This window comes from Copidosoma floridanum, unplaced genomic scaffold (assembly GCF_036245765.1).
Source record: "Copidosoma floridanum isolate Cflo_tuat_1 unplaced genomic scaffold, Cflo_Japanese_pri ptg000030l, whole genome shotgun sequence".
NCBI classification, from domain to species: Eukaryota; Metazoa; Arthropoda; class Insecta; order Hymenoptera; family Encyrtidae; genus Copidosoma; species Copidosoma floridanum.
The window spans coordinates 28,080,930-28,103,031 of NW_028321907.1; the positions used below are offsets into that span (position 1 = coordinate 28,080,930).

General features: G+C 42.3%; 1 protein-coding gene across 4 annotated transcripts in view; it reads right to left on the reverse strand.

Annotated features, from left to right (window-relative positions):
- LOC106644891 (Protein-L-isoaspartate (D-aspartate) O-methyltransferase) overlaps positions 1-22,102 on the reverse strand; it is a 75,372-nt gene extending 53,270 nt beyond the window's left edge. Inside the window, exons 1-4 of one of the 4 annotated variants that reach the window (XM_014360599.2) lie at positions 22,029-22,102; positions 21,659-21,798; positions 21,237-21,462; positions 20,316-20,401 (exon numbers count right to left, since the gene is read on the reverse strand). In XM_014360599.2, the coding sequence (XP_014216085.2) occupies positions 20,316-20,401; positions 21,237-21,462; positions 21,659-21,760 (414 nt within the window). In that variant the 5' untranslated portion in view covers positions 21,761-21,798; positions 22,029-22,102. The other 3 variants (XM_089596221.1, XM_014360598.2, XM_089596220.1) reach the window with 3 other exon arrangements.

Here is a 22,102-nt window from a genome sequence, read left to right on the forward strand (position 1 = left end):
TGGATCCGATTAGCCGTGGATGGCATTGAATGCCAGGCGTCGCAAAGGTGCTGGTAAGTGGCGTTGTTGCTGTTGCAGAATACCTCGTGTCCACCCAAAGGTAGCTTTTTCAGCTGAAAAGCAGAGTCTATCAGAGTTAGCAGCGCAGCATCAGATGCATGAGCTTCGGCAATGGTTTTAGCATCCAAGGAAATTGGCATCAATACGCGTTGTTGTGGCACATGAACCAAAGGGCAATGATCTGTGAACACAGAGGAAAAGAATGGCCTTCACAAAGTCTCTCAAAGTGTTTGACTGCTGATAAAACTGCGAGCAGCTCTCTGTTGTGGACACTGTAGTTACGTTGTGTGGTGTCCAATTTCTTGGAGAATAATCCAATGGTTTCTAAGTACCATCTGGTTGACGTTGCTCCAGCGCCGCTCCCATGGCAGTTTGCGAGGTATTAATTCAGAGTGCAAGTGAAGCACTGAAGATAAAAAAGGTAGTGCAAGTGGCATTAATTATTACATTCTTGCATCTCTCAAAAGCGTGGTTTGCCTCAGGCGTCCTAGTCAGCTTGGCTTTCTTGGATAGTCCTTGTAAATAGTGTAGTGGCTCCTGAGCCTCTGCAGCATGGGACGTGTATCGCCTATAATAGTTGACTACGCCTAGCAAACGACGAAGCTCGGTGGTGGTAGTGGGCTTGGTGTACATCTTGTTGGAGTCAATTTTTGTAGATGTTGGCTGGAGGCCCTCTGCAGGGACTTGATAACCAAGATATATGACCTTGGAAAATGGAAGTTTGCGCTACACATAATCGATGGTCCTTTGCATTGACTAAGCTTTGTTGCGTAGTCCCAAGGGTATTCTTGGAAACTCAAACACACTAAATGGAGCAGTCACTGCCTTTTCTATGTCTTTGTCCGCAATTGATATTTGGTAGAACGCTTTGCGTAGATCTGCCGTGGAGAAAACGTTGTCAACACTCTCCTCGGGCAGGTCCTCTATTTATGGGCTGAGGATATCGATCCGGGATAAAGTGCAATAATTTAAACGTTGATAGTCTCCTGTGACGCGCTGTAAATCCTTGTTAGGGAACCATGTGCAGAAGGTTCGTCAACTGGCTTGCAGAAGGTTAGACAATGCTTTACTCCAGGAGCTTTGCAAAGATACTATTCACAGCTGTCAGCTTGTCTCCCACTAGCCTGCGGGATAATTCAAACATGGGTGGCCCAGTGGTGCTGATAGTGTGTTTTACTGGAGGTCCCAGGATCTGGATGGGCATGACGTTTGGCTCGAAGACCTCTGCAAACTCTCGACGCAAAGCTGTGTATTTATGTACCAGCGCTTCGTTGAAAGCGGGTATGGTTGGTGCCACTGTAGATATTGAGTGGGTGCCGCACGAGCGAGTGTGTCTTTAGATATCAAACCTGTAAGAGGATCAATGATGCAACCATTTTTCATGTCGACAGAAAGTCTGCTCCAAGGATTCCGTGTAAAATCTCAGCGATGATGGCCTTACAGGCTAAGTTTCGTCGGAGGCTGATGATGAGCATCAGTTGTTGCTGACCATACGTGCTGATTGGTGTTGTGTTGGCTGCGTAAAGCACTAGCTGCTGTGGCTGCAGGCCTATGGCAGATCTAGAGAGCGGCAGCAAGCGTCCGGCGTAAGGCATTACCCTGGTCCTAATCGACATCACGGCCACCCGGCCTTTAAGCACCGAGGAACTTTGAGGGTTCCTCTGTTCCGGGGAATACCTGGAGGCGTCTTCAACAAGCTCCCTAATCTCCAGTGGGAGCCAACCCAAGAAGAAGAGGCGGTCAGAGAGGCAGCGTCTTCGACGCAATACACGGAGATAATAGGCCGACGCCGCCAGGTTGGCTCTCCAGCTGCGTAGCGTGGTAGTCGTTGCATTTTTCAGCACTCTCTTCAGGGAACATCGAGCACCCGAGCCTCGACAAAAGGTCCGTCACCTTCCACGCAACGAGACCTCCAAGATCCCGCCAGAAGCATCCAACCCACCACCACGGATAGCCCTGCCATCCACGTCGTCGACGCCAATCTCCAAGCCCCGGAGTGTCGATAAGGCACCCAAGAGAAGGGCCTCAATCCCACATTCCACAGCGGCAGTAGACGTCAGGGAGTCAAGGGGAACAGAAGGCAGAAGGATACTTGAGGTCTGACCGAGGCATTCGATATCTCGCTCAAGTAAGCAGTTTCTTCGATAATCCCTATGAAATAACCAAAAATAACGATAATGCGCATGCGTAGTGTAGAGATAATCGAAATACCTGCTTATTTGAGCGAGATATCGAATGCCATGGTGAGACCCCTAAAGTCAACGATTCGATTAAGACATATCGATCCTCCTAGGTGCCAAGTCACACTACCAACCAATCATCAGGGCCATCAAGTGGTGCGCGTGTCGAAGCTACTAATTTCGGCATAGTCGAGCCAGGAAAGGGGGGGCCAATCACACCAACGACTCATTGAACGAAAAAGGGGCTGCGTTCACAGTGAGAAAATTTTCTGGCAGCCAAGAATTCTGGTACCCTTGAACGCCGAATGACCCTAGCGCCATCTAGTATGATTTCGTGATTCAAACAGCGTTGGCCGCGATGGTCAAAAGTTTGCTGCCAACCACAACATTCAGAGCCCTTCTTTATCAGCGCCACCACCGGCCCAGCTGTGAACTATCGCTGATGTACATATTCGTACATATCTATGTACAGTTCACAGCGATAGTTCACAGCTTGGCCCTTGGTGGCGCTGATAAAGAAGTGCTCTGAAGATTGTGGTTCGCAGCAAACTTTTGACCATCGCGGCCAACGATGGAATTAAAAAAAATCCCTAGGACTCTAGGTTAGCTGAGCATATCCAAGATCAGTGATTATTTGCAGCCTCCACTATCCTTAACTAGCATCGGATCATATCGTGAAAGCCATTGCATCGGTATACCTTAACTTTGCCCGGCAAACCACTGTTGAGTAGACAAAGCACATTGTTAAACTTTCTAGACAATTTAGGATTTTTACTAGCTCGTCATGGAATACAGCGCATACGATATCGATCACTCCCTGGACTATTCATATACAACCAAGCAGGGCATGCCAACGTAGCTCGTGTAAACCCCGAATATGGCACGCATAAAACATTAAAGTCTTGGGCGATGTCTTACTTAACTTGCGTACGCACTTGTAAGCGACCCAATTCCTAGTTAGCATAGTATAATCTGACAAAATTAAACCTATGACTACGCAACCCTAGCTTCCTTGAAATTTAATCTTATAATTATGCATATTGAATTAACTAGTTTTTTATTGGCTTTGAACGTTACATCAGGTGTGTTTTGGTGCCATCTAACGTACCCCTGTGTATTATAGCCTATGCGTACCGAAACTACCTATCACGTCTTATCGTCTAGATCTATGACCAGTGATTCCAGCCCCACCTAGCAACATTTGGTATTTATGCACTTATCAGATGTTCTCCAGTGCCATCTAACATGCCCCATGCGTGGCCTTACGTATCAGACGTACCTCAGCACAACCGACAATATTCTCCAGCTATTCCGCATGTGTGCAATGTTCGGAGGAGTACCAACTGATCATTTTTTGTTTTTTTCATGCGACCGTCTTCACGTTAGATGAGCCCTAGGGCTACCTGACACGTCCGTGCGTCTTTGGCATATCACAGCATCACCTAAAATTGTCCCCACACGTCCGTGAGCCTTTACTGTGCTTAAGTTCAACCTTGTTTGTCCCTCGCAGAAGGATGCGAGTGTTAGGCAGAACATAGTGACAGTGTCTTCCACCGTAGACCTTACGTGCTCTGGCACCAACCAGACAACTATTGAGCGTCTCTTACACCCCCACGAACGCGTCCGATGAGTACTAGTGTACACAAACGGTTATGAGGGTATGCAAGCGTAGGCAAACACGTCCGAGGAATACTAGTGTACACGAGCGTGTCCGAGGAATACCATATTTTTTACGAGCACGTCTCAGAAATACGAACTTATACGAGTGCATCCAAGGAATACTAGCTTATACGAGTACTTCCCAGAAATACTAGCGTACACGAGCACATCTGAGAAACACTAGAATATGCGAACGTACGCTAACGCATCCGAGAAATACTAGCGTACACAAGCCTGCCCGAATGTACTCTAGCGTATCTGAGGGCACGCTAGCACAACCACGAGAGCGCTGGAACCACTGGCATATCCGAGTGAGCGCTGGTGCATCCGAAGATTCCGAGGGCGATCTAGCTCAATCGAGCGAGTGCTGGTGCATCTGAGGATTCCGAGGGCGCTCTAGCACAATCGAGCGGGCGCTGACGCATCTGAGGGCGCGCTTACATAATAGAGTGGGCACTGGCGCATCTAAGGGCACGCTAGCACAATTGAGCGAGCACTGGAGCACACCACATGTTTTAAATATTATGAATTTTATTTCCTTTTGTTTTACTCAATTATTAAAAAAAAAAAAAAATTGTATCGAAACGGATTTGTCAGCGCCCGCTAGATTGTGCTAGCACGCCCTCGGAATCCTCGGATGCGCCAGCGCTCGCTTGATTGAGCTAGGTCGCCCTCGGAATCCTCGGATGCACCAGCACTCGCTAGATTGTGCTAGCGCGCCCTCGGAATCCTCGGATGCGCCAGCGCTCGCTTAAATGAGCTAGATCGCCCTCGGAATCTTCGGATGCACCAGCACTCGCTTGATTGTGGTAGCGCTCACTCGGATATGCCAGTAGTGCCAGCGCTCTCGAAGTTGTGCTAGCGTGCCCTCAGATACGCTAGAGTACATTCGGGCAGGCTTGTGTACGCTAGTATTTCTCGGATGCGTTACCGTACGCTCGCATATTCTAGTGTTTCTCAGATGTGCTCGTGTACGCTAGTATTTCTGGAATACCTTATATTAGAAATTTCTTTTGGCAACCATAGAATACTTTTCGCTGTCTTGTATAGACGTCTAACAGGCATTTTTCCACATACATTTTTCTCTACCCTAGCAACATTTTTACCGTCTTATAGCAACATTGTAGTGACTGGTGATTTTAACATAAATATGATGTCTGACTCTGATTACTCCCGTACGCTGCGATCTCTCAGCATGTCACATGGTCTACATATTGTCTCTGCAGGTCCTACACATCACGTTTCACGCCCTGGTTATATTGCTCATACCTGGATTGATTTATTTCTCACTAATAGCTCTGATGCAATAAAAGCATATTCTAAGTCATCCGCGCCGTTTATTGCTGGACATGATCTCACTAAATTGTCACTTAATCTATATAGACCCTCGGTATACATCAAAGAATTTTTTTTTCGTAGAATCAATAATATCAACCTTGCAGATCTATACTCGAAACTTCAAACCAATTTTTTAAATGATCAATCATTGTTTACTGGCAGTACCAACTCGACTGAAGGCACTTTTCTCTCTCTTGATAATCTCACTTGTAACTTCTCTAGTATATTTCTGTCGATTTTTGATTCTCTTGCTCCACTTCGTTCCATACGTATTAAATCTATTAGGAAACTCTGGGTTACCACTGATATTCGTCAAATGATGAAGAGTAGAGATAAGGCCTATGCACGTGCCATTCGGCTTGAATCATCCGTGGAAATGCTCGATAATCGGCTATTGCGTCGGAGGGTGCGTAATCTCCTTGACTCTGCCAAAAATAAATACCTAGCTTCCAAACTGACTGCTGCAACTACTACTAAATCAAAATGGGCTGAAATACGTAAGCTTGATCACCTCTTCTGAAATTTTCTCCTAATGAACTAAACATTTTTTACTCTGCTGTCACCAATAGGGGTACCCCGCTCGGCCATATCAACTTATCTAATGCTCAATCCACCCCACTTGATCAAACGAAACCAATTTTTTCTTTATTACCTGTCACGTCTCGCGAAGTTAAGCGCTCTATCTTAAAAAGTAAGTCAACGTCTGGGGGAGTGGATGGACTTTCCTCAATTATGCTTGGGTTATCTGTTGATTACATTGCATACCACTTAAAATTTTTAATTAACAAATCGTTTCAAGATGCCGAATTTCCTTTGCCCTGGAAGCGTGCGTTAATAATGCCTCTTGCAAAATCCAAGTCTTTGAATTCACCATCTGATACTCGCCCTATCTCAAAACTGACTGAACCGTCTAAGATTGCCGAAGGACTTGTTCACCAACAACTCTACTCTCACCTTGAAAATAATGTGTTTTTAAACCCCTATCAAACAAGCTATCGAGCAGGCCACTTCACTCAGACTGCTGCTCTTCAAATCACTGAGGATATACGCATCGCTACGGATTTGGGTGAAGTGACTGTTCTGGTCCTTTTTGACTTTCAAAAGGCATTTGACACGATCTCGCATTCTAAACTACTTAAAAAGCTACGCCAGATGAATTGCGATGATGATTCTTTGAAATGGTTTTATTCCTATCTTTCTGGACGTAGTCATGCAGTAATGGACGGGAAGAGTGGGCACTCAGATTGGCTTACTTCCTCTTCTGATGTCCCACAAGGGAGTTCTTTGGGCCCTTTACTCTTTCTGATATACATAAACGATCTTCCTTTATGTCTCAAACATTGTACATATGTAATGTATGCAGATGATGTGCAAATTTACTTCGCTTGTCATCCCAATAATATTGTCAATACAATCAGTAAAGTTTGTACTGATGCAACGGCAATAAAGCACTGGGCACTTGAGAATGATTTTACGCCCAAATTACCTAAGATCAAAGCTACAGTTTTTGGCAGTGCACCTAATATCGCACGTCTTGACTTTACAATTATTCCACCTGTGACTCTTGATGGTATGGCTATTGATTATGTTTCTGAAGTCAAGAACCTGGGCCTCTGGCTGACACCGACACTGCATTGGGAAAAACGTGCTGCTCATGTGTCTAGTCGGGCTCTTCGCTCTCTTTATAGTCTTAAACATTGTAAACATGCTCTCTCCGCTTCACTAAGAAAGCAATTGGTTGAGACGCTAATTTTCCCTATTTTTGATTATATGTCTGTGGCATATCATATCATTGATTCAACTTCAAATCTTCGCCTCCATACTACTCTAAATGTGTGTAATCGTTTCGTGCATGGAGGGATTGGTAGATACGACAGAGTAACACCGCATCGAATCGCTTTGGGGTGGCTTTCTGTGGGTAGGCGTAGAGAGTATCTTCTTGGCTCTTTTGCGTACTCTATATTGGCGCATAATAGCCCCACTTACTTGGCTGCACGTTTCTCATTGATGCTCTCTCACCCGCAATTAAGACGGTCCATGCGCTTTCCGCAGCATTATCTGTTATGCCCTGCTTTTCGCACAGAAACCATGAGAAATTCTTTTTTGATTCAATCAACTACACTCTTAACACGGCTACGTCAAACAATATTTGATCCAACTCAAATCGCCTTATTTAAACGCACTCTATTTTCTCTTCAACTCACCCTCGACTCGAACCATTGGAATACAGAATGCAGACTTTCACCCCGCCTCTAGATTACCTTTTACGTTTTTCTTTTTCATGCTTATTATCACTTATCTTTTCATCATTTTCTCATAGTTATACACATAGAAAGACAAATGTAATTGTATCTCATACTCAATTTATATGTAACTGATAATATCACGTATGTAAGTCGATCTGTAAAATTATTCTGTAAACATTATTTTACTGTATTTTCCTTGTAATTTACTTGAAGCCATACGTGGTCATACCACATAGCTTAATAAACGCTACTTATAATTATACTTATAAGCTAGTATTCCTTGGATGCACTCGTATAAGTTCGTATTTCTGAGACGTGCTCGTAAAAAATATAGTATTCCTCGGATGCACTCATATAAGCTAGTATTCCTCGGACGTGTTTGCCTACGCTTGCATACCCTCATAACCGTTTGTGTACACTAGTACTCATCGGACGCATTCGTGGGGGTGTAAGAGACGCTCAATAGTTGTCTGGTTGGTGCCAGAGCACGTAAGGTCTACGGTGGAAGACACTGTCACTAGGTTCTGCCTTACACTCGCATCCTTCTGCGAGGGACAAACAAGGTTGAACTCGAGCACAGTAATGGCTCACGGACGTGTGGGGACAATTTTAGGTGATGCTGTGATATGCCAAAGACGCACGGACGTATCAGGTAGCCCTAGGGCTCATCTAATGTGAAGACGGTCGCAAGTAAAAAAAAAAAAATTGATCAGTTGGTACTCCCCCGAACATTGCACACATGCGGAATAGCTGGAGAAAATTGTCGGTTGTGCTGAGGTACGTCTGATACGTAACGCCACGCATGGGGCGTGTTAGATGGCACTGGAGAATATCTGATAAGTGCATAAATACCAAATATTGCTAGGTAGGGCTGGAATCACTCGTCATAGATCAAGACGATAAGACGTGATAGGTAGTCTCGGTACGCATAGCCTATAATACACAGGGGCATGTTAGATGGCACTGAAACACACCTGTATTGAGTTTAAATATAGGCGCGCTTAATGCTTAGTATTTACAGGTTGAGCTGACATCAAAATGCGCCAATGAGAGTCCAACTCGTCGTGTCTCTCTGACCAATTAGACTTGCCTGTAAAGAGAGCTGCGGCTCTCTCGTCGAGAGACAACGCGCGCTCGTCAGTCCGCTTCTGACCGTCGAGCCCCCCGCGCACCTCAAGCGAGATCTCTATAGTCAATCTAGTGTCTCGTTTTACTTTCGTTTTGTGAATTGTAACTATCTTATTGTATTCCAGCGAGCGTTCTATCGTTTTTGTTGGAGTTTTCGTTTTATTACAACAGTTTGATTCTCTCTATAAACTCACTCAGCGTTTAGGCATTAAGTAAATTTATATGGCTTAGTATATTAGTCGTAAGCCTGATAGAATTTAGGATGTTAAAAGTGTAAAATAAATAGGAAGTTTTATAATAAATTGATTATTTCTATTAATTCAGCGCTTCCAATTCTTGTGTGTTATTGTTAACCTTACGATAAAATATTCGAGAATCCCTCAGATCCAAACCTCAATACAAAACAATTGGCGCCCGAATAGGGACCTGACGCGAGTGAGTGTGAAGTGAACGAGAACGCGTATCGCCATCAAGCACGCGGCTATAAGAAATACAGCCATCTTGATTGCCGCGCTCGACTTCTCTCTTCTCCTTTTCGTAGGTGTTGTTCTCTCACGCACACACACACATTGCGCGCGGCTCGCACAAAGCCTTCGGCCATTTTGCGCCAGCAGTTAAAGTTCAGTGTGCACCGTCTCTTCTCGCTAAAAAAGAAAGACGCCCCCCCTCTAAGTACTTCGAGCTCGACGGACGGACGGACGGCAGGGCTACATCGGGCTGGCCTTGTTAAAAAAAAAAAAAAAAAGTAAGTAGTAAGTGCAAGGCTTATTTCTCTCTGTCTGTGCAGGCGCTTCTTGATCTCAACGACTTTGTCACTACCGCCAAGTGCTACGTAACCGCCTGCTTCTGCCGGCCCCTCTACGTCGTCCACGCTACTACGTGCTGCGTGCTCGTCCCCCTGCACGCCCTACCGACGACATCGCTACCGCCGAGTGCTACGTAACCGCCTGCTTCTGCCGGCCCCTCTACGTCGTCCACGCTACTACGTGCTGCGTGCTCGTCTCCCTGCACTCCCTGCCAACGACGTCGCTACCGTCAAGTGCTACGTAACCGCCTGCTTCTGCCGGCCCCTCTACGTCGTCCACGCTACTACGTGCTGCGTGCTCGTCCCCCTGCATGCCCTGCCGCCGACGTTGCTGCCGCCACGTGCTACGTGACCGCCTGCTTCTGCCGGCCCCTCTACCTCGTCCACGCTACTACGTGCTGCGTGCTCGTCCCCCTGCACGCCCTGCCGACGACGTCGCTGCCACCACGACGCTGCTGCGTCGCTTGCTGCCTCAGCAGGCCCACAAGGACAATGCCACTGCTACGTTGCCTGCTCCTCTGCAGGGCCGAGGAAGTGCCGCCTGCTCGTCTGCAGGCCCGGAAGACGACGCTGCATGTGTCACTGCATTTTGCTGCCGCTACATAATTGAAATTAGAGACACTAAGTTAATTTTGAATTCCTAGATAAGACGCGTGACAGTTCTAGGTTAAGTTGCTTTCCGTAACAATCGAGTTAAAGTCAAATCTTAAATTATCTACGTAGTTTTGCTGTTTCTCTGGTCATTTAAATAGGGAAGTAAAGATGGAAGCCTTGTACCAAATTCAAACTAAGATATTTAATAAAATTGGCAGTTATTATGAGAACTTTAAAAAGTCCGGTTCCGAAAAAATGACCAGAGGAAGGGCTGAAGCATGCCTTGAAGCACTAGATAAGTGCATAGCGCGTTTTGGCGAAATCCATGATCAGATAATGTCGCTTACTACGTTAGATTAAAATCATTTGTATTTTTCTACTGAGTTACCGGATAAGGCAAATGACTTATATTATTCGGTAAAAGGGGACTTTTTAGAGTTTATTAGGAGAGCTAGTGCTCAAGATCCATTACCGCCAGCCCCATTACCAACATCCGGTGCTCAGCCTACTAGCAATTCTTACTTGACGCGTATAGAACTACCGAAGTTTACAGGAAAATATTCCGAATGGGAAAATTTCCGTGATACATTTCGCTCTCTTGTGCATAGAAAAATTGATATCGACAACATTATCAAGTACCACCAGCTGCGAGTTCATTTAAGTGGTGACGCTTTCAATATAATTAAATCTGTTCCTTTGGCAGAGGATCAATATCCATTAGCTTGGCAAACTCTACTTGATTATTATGATAGTCAGCGTCGCCTTGTAACTAATTACTTAAATCGTTTGATAACTTGTAAACCCATGAAGTCGGACTCCTGTTTAGAATTGAAACGCATTAGTAAGGAGATGATTAGCACAATCGATTCATTAAATGCATTAGGCCGTGATTTAGGCACAGGGGATCTCTATATTGCTCTAACAGTTAGTAAGTTTGACATCACAACCAATAAAGATTGGAGTAAATTCCTAGGTAGTAGCACTCAACCACCCACTCTAATCCAACTACGGGAATTTATCTCTTCACAAATCATAACTCTTGAATCGTGTGAAACAGTTAGTTCAAACCCTAAGCCACCACTTTCGAAACCTGTCCCGAAGGCATCTGCTTCTGTCTCTCATCAATCCAATGTTTCCGATTCAGCTGATAGTCAGGGAGTAGTTAAGAATGTCCTGGTATGTTCAGAGTGTAAAGGTGACCATACTCTTTCTAAGTGTGAACGTTTCAAAAGAATGGAGGTTGATGCTCGAAAGGAGTTAGTAGTCAAAGACAGATTGTGTTTTAATTGTCTAGGTCATCATCAGTTGAAGGATTGCAAGTCCAAGTATAGTTGTCTTAATTGTAAGAGAAGGCATCATACCCTCTTACATATTCCAAAGCCTGTTCAGAGTCAAGAGCCTCATGATACTCACTTAAATTCTAGCAAAGCCAATTACTCTAAAGGTAGTGACTCTGAGCAGACTTCTCATCATACTGATTCGTCTGTTTCTCGTGGTCTTGGTGTATTACTGGCTACTGCTCGAGTTTACGTCACTGGACCTACTGGTGTACGTTTGTTAGTTAGAGCTCTTATAGATCAATGCTCGCAGTGTTCTATCATAACTGATTCGCTCTGTGATATTCTAAGGCTAAAGCGTCAACACTCGAGTATTCCCATCTCGGGAACAGGTGGTACTTTAGTTGGAGTTGCTAAAGGTATAGTTAGTTTTAATGTTCGACCTAGGTTCCCCTCGCAATTCCAGTTGTTAGTCGAAGCGAAAGTATTGCCACAGGTTTCGTCATATCAGCCTCCTGCTAGTCGATTTAAATCAAATTTAAACTATTTAGACGATCTTGAATTAGCCGATCCTCAATATGCAAGTTCAGATAAAATTGATATCATTTTTGGAGCTGCAGTTCATGCTCAAATTGTAGAAGAAGGACTTAGAAAGGGTAATACCAATGAGCCCATGGCGTCGCGTACTCTACTTGGTTGGATTCTGTCTGGCTCTATTGGTTCTGCTAAGCCTTCTTCTAGTTCTCAATTCTCGCTTCACTGTTCCGATGAGTCTCAGTTGTTACCGCTGCTTCAGCACTTTTGGGAAGTAGAAGAGCTCTCTAGCAGTCCTACTCAGAAGCTCACCGCCGATGAGCGAGCTTGCGAAGACTACTTCGCACACGCACTACCGAGATGAATCTGGTCGCTATGTGGTCAGATTACCCTTCAGAGTTGATCCTAACAGTTATCAAAAATCTCGCGAGGATTCTAGGTTTTTATCGTTGTCAATGATGGCTAATTTAGAACGTAGATTTCACCGATATCCCGACTTATCTACTTTGTACATAAATTTTATGCAGGAATATCGAGATCTAGATCACATGTCTACACTGGATGATGCTTTAGTCAAAGAGTGTTGGTTCATGCCGCATCACGGTGTTAAGATATCGAGTACCACCACTAAACTTCGAACGGTCTTCAATGGCTCTGCCAAGACTCCTGGAGGTACTTCACTTAACGAATTGCTTCATGTAGGCCCTAATCTGTTACCTTGTCTGCCTGAGCTTATTTCTTCTTGGCGAAATTACGAAATCGCATTTACTTCAGATATTGAGAAAATGTTCCGCCAGATCTGGATAAATGAATCAGATAGGAAATTTCAGTGCATCTGCTGGCGGTTTCAGTCTTCAGAGTCTATGCAGATTTACACGTTTAAAACCGTTACTTACGGTTTAGCTTGTTCACCATTTTTGGCGTCTCGAGTCTTGAAACAGTTAGCTATAGACTATAGTGAGGAATACCCAATGGCTTCTTCGGTGTTAAGTAACGAAATCTACATGGATGACGTCCTCTCGGGAGGTCATACTTTGAAGGAGGCTCTAGACAAAAGAGACCAAGTGATAAAGGTTACTACTCTTGGTGGTTTCTCGCTACATAAGTGGTCTGCTAATAATTTGAAGCTTTTACACGGAGTGTCCACTGTATTGTTAGCCGACTCGCCTTCGGTTTCCTTGAGTGAAGTAGATTCATCGGTTCAGGTGCTAGGTATAGTTTGGTTTCCGTTAGAAGACGTTTTTCGTTACCGTGTACACGATCCTCCTGTTCAAGATAAATGGTCCAAAAGATCTATACTCTCTTACATAGCTCGTTTTTACGACCCCCTTGGTTGGCTCTCTCCAGTAATCGTGTATGCCAAAATTATTTTACAATTGTTATGGCTAGTCAAAATAGATTGGGACTCTCCAGTTCCAAAGGAAATAACGGATAAATGGTTACCTTGGTTGTCGCAAATTCTAGAACTGAATAACATTAGCATACCTAGATGGAATAGTTTCAATCCGCAAGTTAATTCGATTGAGTTACATGGTTTTGCTGATGCCTCAAAATCAGCTTACGCTGCCGTCTTGTACATTCGTATGGTTCAAGGAGATCAAGTTAGCGTGTCGCTCCAGTTAGCCAAGACAAAACTTTTAGTGGAGCTACTTTCAAGTATTCCGCGGCTCGAACTCTGCGCTGCTCAACTATTAGCCATAATGACCCACCTATTTAGTCTTAGTTCAAAACTATGCATCGATTCTATTCATTTATGGTCAGACTCCAAAGATGTTTTGTATTGGTTACACGCTCAACCCTCCAAATGGCCTACTTTCATAGCTAATCGTTGTAGTGACATTCATCAGTTAGTTCCAAATGCTTACTGGCATCACGTATCAGGTAAATTAAATCCAGCAGACATTGCCTCTCGAGGTATCTTGCCATCTCAGTTGAGCGTAGATTCGGAATGGTTCTGTGGTCCTAGTTTACTACACGAGCTTCACCCCGAGTATCGCGACTTTCAAACTCCGTTGACAGTTTCAACTGATGAATCGGTTCATACCGTTAGTCACCAGCAAACTCAATCAACTTCTACTTGGGATCTCTACTACCAATACTCTAATTTAGATAAACTATTACGTGTGACTGCATATTGATTAAGATTTTTTTACAAATTACTAGCTCGTGTTGAAAAAAAAACTCAGTTATTGTTTCTTGAGGTAGATGCTATTGTTTCTCGTGCAAATTTATCACTTACAGTTTCTGAACTCACGAATTCTAAATTGCTAATGGTCTACCTTCATCAAACTACTCATTTCCCTTTAGAGTTAAAGTTGTTATCAGAATCTAGTGAGCAAGTAGTTAGTTTACCATCCAAAAGTTCTTTAATTAAGCTCGAACCATTTCTTAAAGATGGTTTGATTAGGGTTGGGGGTCGTTTGAGCCATTCTTTGTTAGATTTTAATGTTAAATACCCGTTGATCCTAGCCTCGAGTGACCATCTCACCAAATTGATAATAGAACAAGCTCATAAGATTACTTTACACGGCGGACCTCAACTAACATTAAGTACTTGTCGTCGTGAGTATTGGATTATACGTGGTCGTCAAAGTGTTCGCTCTTTTACTACCAAGTGTTTTACTTGTAAACGATATTCTGCTGTAACTCCAAGTCAGCTTATGGCCGACCTGCCTAGCGCTCGAGTCGTACCTTCCGCAGCCTTTCTTAAGGCAGGTGTAGATTACGCCGGTCCGCTGTCGGTCAGACTTTCTAAAACCAGGGGTAAAGGCACGACTAAAGGCTATGTGGCTGTTTTTGTTTGTATGAACACTCGCGCTGTTCATTTAGAAATAGTTGAAGACTACAGTTCAGAAGGATTTATAGCCACCTTTCAGCGTTTTATAGCGAGACGAGGTCATTGCTCAGACCTTTTTAGTGATAGGGGAAAAAATTTTGTTGGCGCTGATAAGGAACTAAGAAGTAATTGGCTTGAACTTTGCAAATCGGCCGACCTCATTCACAAGTTAGAGATATTAAAAACCAATTAGCATTTCAATGCCCCAGCCGCTCCGCATATGGGGGGTTTATGGGAGGCAGCTGTCAAATCAGCTAAGAAACATTTGAAGAGAGTTGTCGGTGAGCAGGTTTTCTCATTTATAGAGTATTCAACATTACTTTGTAAAATAGTTTTTGGCATCGATGGTCAGAAGAGTATTTAACATCACTGCAACAAAGGTCAAAGTAGTCGCGAAGCGTTCGTTTCAGGTGAATGATTTAGTTCTAATTCGTAGTGAAAACAATCCCCCCGGATGTTGGCCTTTAGCTCGCATCATTGAAATATTTCCGGGCTCTGATTCAAAAGTAAGAATTGTAAAATTAAAAACCTCGGCTACTACCCTAATTAGGCTTATTAATAAGTTAGTTTTATTAATTGAAAGCGAAAGGTTAGAATCATAAATAGTTTGTTAGTTCTATTGATTAGTTACGTTTACAAAAACTAAATTCAGTCTTTTTTGTTACTTTAGTGGAGCCAAATACAATCAATTTGGCTCTTTAGTTTGCTTGATTTATTGTTTGCTTCTTCCCTGGTCGAAACAAAGGTGGGGGAAAATGTTCGGTATTGAATTTAAATACAGGCGCGCTTAATGCTTAGTATTTACAGGTTGAGCTGACATCAATATGCGCCAATGAGAGTCCAACTCGTCATGTCTCTCTGACCAATTAGACTTGCCTGTAAAGAGAGCTGCGGCTCTCTCGTCGAGAGACAACGCGCGCTCGTCAGTCCGCTTCTGACCGTCGAGCCCCCCGCGCACCTCAAGCGAGATCTCTATAGTCAATCTAGTGTCTCGTTTTACTTTCGTTTTGTGAATTGTAACTATCTTATTGTATTCCAGCGAGCGTTCTATCGTTTTTGTTGGAGTTTTCGTTCTATTACAACAGTTTGATTCTCTCTATAAACTCACTCAGCGTTCAGGCATTAAGTAAATTTACATGGCTTAGTATATTAGTCGTAAGCCTGATAGAATTTAGGATGTTAAAAGTGTAAAATAAATAGGAAGTTTTATAATAAATTGATTATTTCTATTAATTCAGCGCTTCCAATTCTTGTGTGTTAACCTTACGATAAAATATTCGAGAATCCCTCAGATTCAAACCTCAATACAAAACACCAATAAAAAACTTTTTAATTCAATATGCACAATTATAAGATTGAAATTCAAGGAAGCTACGTTGGTGTACTCATAGGTTTAATTTCATCAGATTATACAATGCTAACTAGGAATTGTGTCGCTTACAAGTGCATACGCAAGTTAAGTAAGGCATCGCCCAAGACTTTTATGTTATATGCGTGCCATATTCGGGGTTTACACGAGCTACGTTGGCATGCCCTGCTTGGTTGTATATGAATAGTCCAGGGAGTGATCGATATCGTATGTGCTGTATTCCATGACGAGCTAGTAAAAATCTTAAATTGTCTAGAAAGTTTAACAATGTGCTTTGTCTACTCAACAGTGGTTCGCCGGGCAGAGTTAAGGTATACCAATACAATGGCTTTTACGATAGGATCTGATGCTAGTCAAGGATAGTTGAGGCTGCAAATAATCACTGATCTTGGATATGCTCAGCTAACCTAGAGTCCTAGGGATTTTTTGAATCACGAAATCATTCTAGATGGCGCTAGGGTCATTCGGAGTTCAAGGGTACCAGAATTCTCGGCTGCCAGAAAATTTTCTCACTGTGAACGCAGCCAGAGTCTGGTTGACCCGACTATCAATTCTTTAACACACCTACTCCAGTCGTATCAAAGATTTAGCCTGCTACTTGAACCATGTCTTCAACGATATCAGGTTTGAAAATGTTAAATAAATTTTCGGCGTGCACTGGAAAAAGAGCACTATTAGACTGTGAGTTTTTAGTCCGAGACTCAAAATCCTACGAGTTGTTTCCTTTTCCGCCATAATTACGAAGGCTTCATGTTGTCCAGCCTCAGGTCAGTGAGGAAGCTATGTAGCTTCTGCTCCTCCGATTCTGTTGTACACTTCAAAATGATTTTGTTGAGCGTCTTGTATTTGTTTGTAGCTGAAAGGGCACTGACTATATCGGCGAGCTCGGACGTCGTTTTGCTATCCAAAGCACTAAAAATGACATACAATTTGGCTACATCGTCCGTAATGTTGTTGGTGTGGAAGAGTGCCTCTGCTTGTAGAATCTATAAGCCCTAGCATAGCACACCAAAATAGCTGCAGCACACATTTATGTGACGTCATGAGGCCGTTAACCTCCATAGAATCTTCGGAAAGGTTAGCAGAGTCAGAGAGGTTACCTTGATTTCCCCTTGTTTACTGGTCGGTGTGACGAGGCGTATCTGTGGGCTCTTCTTGGGAGCTGTCGTTGGTGGCGGCAAAAAGGAAAACAGCACAGCCCAACGGAAGGCGTCCGGGTCATTAGGAACGAGTCCGAGAGCGGAAGCAGAGGGTCGTCATGCTCGCTATAAGAGCGTTTAGATGCTGTCGTGCGACCTTTTCCTTTGCCACGACCGGGGGATCAGCTGCGGGCGCGTGTGTCTACTATCTCGGCGGGGGGGGCCTGTCTGGTTTTCGACGTGTATTGCACTTAAGAGAAATGCCTCGAGCACGTCCTCATAGGCACATTTGGCTAGGCGTCTCCCTGGTGAAATCTTCCACGTGTCACAGGCACTTCACGAGCAATTGCACTCGCAGAAAGAGTCAAAGGTTAGCGCAAATAAAACCAGCCTAACAGTTTTTTGCCTCTTAAGTAATACTAGCGTGCACAGAATTATCGCAAGTGAAAAGCACTAAAAAAAATAACTGAAACTCACGTCATGCTGTTCTCAGTCGGGTCAACACTTGTAGAATTGCTTTGGGAGCGGGATTCGTGTTAGGCGAAATAAAGTCTTGCGTGCTTGTTAACTTTAATCATAATTATTCATAAGAGATATAATAAAAATAAAGTAATTAACTTGATTTCAAGCAAAAATAAATATTCGATTTATAATGCAATGAGAACGTGCTCTGGCCACAAACATGGCGTGCGGAGCTTGTTTATTGCTGGACGGCTGGGCGCTAAATAAGCTGAGACGGCGGGCTAGCTTCCAACGCCTCAGTTGAAGTGATCCACTGATGGAATGCGAGCAAACAGGACAGCAGCAGTACCCCGTTGATCAGTCGCGGCCCTGCTTGCTGCTTGTTGGCTCACGCAGGTAGAAGAGAGTTTAACTATGCTAGTCAAAGTCTTTTCTCAGCACCAGCGTCAGCTTATACAAGTGGCGCGAAGGTTTTACGATAGGTTGATGCGCTATACATATACACATGGCCGAAGCCAAGCGCTCTGGAGGTTGCACTCAAATAGCCCAACCCTTGGGGCTTGTAGAGTACCCCCTCCACGGATTTATAAAATTCAACACTGCCTTGAGCTGTATGAGTACAACATTTTGAGCTAAGTGGCACACAGTTAGTTGAACTGTATGAGTTCTGTACCCACTTGGACTTTCCTAGCTCGAGTCGAGTAATGCGTACTTATTTTACACAAAAATGTTTTCCGTGTGCTGTGCTGTAGTGTGGCATTGTATAACATGGGGTGGTGAAGGGGAAACGACGCGTGGCGGTACCCACCTGAAAAAAAAATGACGGACTTCTATGTAGAATTACCTCTGTAGTACTTTCCGGAAAGCCATATGGCATTACACATGGTTTTACATATGGCATTACATAAGGGGTTTTAGCTTGGTGATGCCATATGTAATTCCATATGGAAAACACATAGAATTACTAATTGGAAAAAGAAAAAATTTTTATCATCTAGAAATAACTGCAAATATCATAATAAGTTATTTGCAGTTAACAACTTGTCTTACCATCAAGATGATAACTCCAAAACAAGGGGGTTTAGTTGATGTTACTTCCAAATAAAATTTACTTTTTCAATTTTTTTTCATTCCTAAAATATAACTTGAATCCCTTTGTTTCAGAGTTATCATCCGGATGGTAACGTTAATTGTTCACAGTAAATAACGCATCACAGTATTCTGCAGTTATTTCTAGATGACAAAAATTTTCTTATTTCTTCCAATTTGTAATTCCATGTTTTTTTTCAAATAGAATTACATGTGGCAATACCAAGCTAAAATCCCTTATGTAATACCATACGTAAAACTATATGTAATGCCATATGGCTTTCCTGAAGGTATTACAGACTTAATTACACATTGGATTCCGTTTTTCTTTTTCAGGTGAGTATGGCAGGGGCAGCGGGGTTAAGGAGGAGTAACATGCAGAATTTACTTCCGTTACACATTTTCTCAAGGTCGCCAATCCGAAATTGTTGTTTCACTCTAGTGAGCTTTGAGGGAGTGAGGAGACACTGATAGGACGGCCGCTTATTGGTCAGCCGCCATTTAAAGCTCCTGGGGACTTTCGTCATATGCTTGTACTAGGGGGGTTCGTCCCCTGCGCGATTCGCGCGCCAACTCCCCAAACTTTTTTGACTGTACACATTTCTAATAATTATTTAATCTAAGTCGAATGATCAAATTTTTATAATAAATTTAAGGTCACACGAATAAAACGAACTCGATTAGCCAGCGCTTGTCTACTTAATCTCATATATACATTTAAATGTACCGCCTTTCGTCACTCGCGAGCAATCAGATCACGACGTATTCTGTCGACAGACACGTGACACTCATTCTTTTAGGAGAGGATATATGTATGTATCCATACATACATATACATCGTGGCGTATATATATATGCTAAATGCTGCGTTTTCAAGCTTACGCTTTTTTCTCCATGAGCCTCAAATGGCAAAAGGAGAGGATATATGTATATGTGTATCCATACATACATGTACATCGTGGCGTATATATAAGCTAAATGCTGCGTTTTCAAGCTTACGCCTTTCCCCATGAGCCTCAAATGGCAAAAATTGTCTCCTCACTCTCTCAAAGCTCACTAATTTACTCTTGCGCATGAGGCGCCTATAGCAGTATATCTTCAAAAAAAAAATTTACAGTATTCAAAGTTGTGCTGTTGTTACCGTTAAAATGGTACATCAAATCTGGTGATAACCACATCCTTAGACGTGACTTAAAGTCCATAATAACCCCCATGTTATTTTTAAAAAATAAAATAAATTTTTCATGTTTTTATTAGGTAAGTCTTATATGATATCTCATCTCCGAAAGCAATTCAGACGAAAAAAAAATTATTTTATTTTTCAAAAATTGATATAAAATACTTTATAACATGTGTTTTTCGATCTACCATCTAAATAATAACATCAATGAGGAAACTTTGAATGCTGTAAAATTAATTAAGAAATTTTTTTTTTGGTAAAAAAATACCTTTTAAGAAATCTTAGCTGAGATCTCAGTCTTGAGCATAAGATAGAGTTACCTGAGATCTCACTTGGTGTTGGTGTACACAAGTACCCTCTCGCGCCCTGACTAAACAATTACATTTCTGAAAAAAAATGTATTTAACCGTTTAGCTTACATTTTCGGGAACTTCTGGTGCTGCTGCTCCAACATGGATGGCATCATATGGTGCCTGGGGCAGATAACCCAATCTACCATCACCGACTGTAAAGTAACATTAAAATTTAATTTTTTATAAACTAAACGATACTTTTTTGTTTGCATTATATATGTAAGAGCGTATATGGAAACAAAAGACTCATCACTCTACAAATATGGTATAGTTGATAAAAGCCGATGGCGGATGTGCAGTTTAGGACACCCTTTGAGAAGTAAGCTACAGGTGTCATAGTGCTGCCAACGTAGTGTAACGCGGGAAATTTAAAATTATGAAAGCGGTCATTTTAAATTTTTCTGCTAAAAAAATGTATTTTTTAAATATAAGGTTGGAAATCGTTCTGTCGATACCTAATTAGATTTGTTTATTTTTTTTCAGCGCGACCGAGCGAGCAAAGCTCGTGAGAGCGCAAATAATTTTTATTTCCAGCAAAGAAATTCAGATTTACCGCGTTCACAATTTTGAATTTTCCGCGCCACGCTAGGTTGGCAGCACTGCGGAAACTGTATAGCTAAAACTTTTCAAAGGGTGTCCTAAACTGCACTTTTACGAAGCCGATTATTCTGCATTTATTTGATCAAACTATTTTCCATATTTTGTGCAACAACATACAATATACGGTTTTGTGTGACCCTATGAGCACCACTAAAAACTAAATACATGACAGTTTGAAATGATTGAAATTAACTAACTCCAATGGCAATTTCTTTTGTTTTTTTTTAAGTTAATTACCATTAAGAAAACTATCATTAATAGTTGACGTGAAACATAATTTTAAATAATTAAACAAACTAGAAAGAGTCTTTCAACATTTTTCTACATTATACTCTATAATTTTAAAGTAACATTGTTGTGTATAACGTTATGTAAATAACCACTTACCAACTAATTCAACTTTGCCCGTTTCCAAAAGTTCAGGATGGTCATTCTCAATATTTTTTGTTGCCATTTCCTTGAGTTGAGGTATATGTTCAATTCCAACAGAAACACCTTTTGGACCAACCATTAATGCCAAGCACACTGTCAAATACCCAGAACCAAACCCAACATCTAAAACTTTACCTCCATCTTGCAATTTATCTGCTAAGTGTTCCAGAGCATGAGCATGCTGAAAAAGTACTAATTATTTTGTTTTAAAACTTAAACTCGGTCCTGCTTTGAAAATATATTAATGATTATTTATTCTTTTGCACCCAGTTTTGCATGTACGATTTAGTATACTATTAACAATTTACAAATTTTGAATAAAAAGTTTGCTAGAAATAGGTTGTAAAAGGTGTAAAACAGGAAATGTCTACATTTACCATGTGAGGAGCACTAATGGTAGCACCATAGCCAATAGAAGCAGGTGCATCAATGTATGCATTACCAGAACATACATATTTCCCTCTGTCTACTTGACTCATTGTATTGAATACCCTGTAGGTTTTCAGGATCCCTTTTCCTGTCAACAAGAAATTTATATCTATTTGAGTGATAAAAACGCTAATGGACTTAATATAATTAATGAATGTGTACAAATTTCAGTAATTGTTTAGACACGATACACAAAGTAACCCCTCTTACTTTGAAGGTACTGTAGTAGATCTGAATTTCCTGTGCCATAACAACGATGTAAAGCCATGCTGACGTTTAAAGCATTGGCTATTATATGTTTTAAAAAAATGTACCTACTTTCGTTATATTTCCATCAAATTTACTTGGCACCCTGGGCAGTACGGGTCTTTGTTACAAAGGCTTTGTCTTTG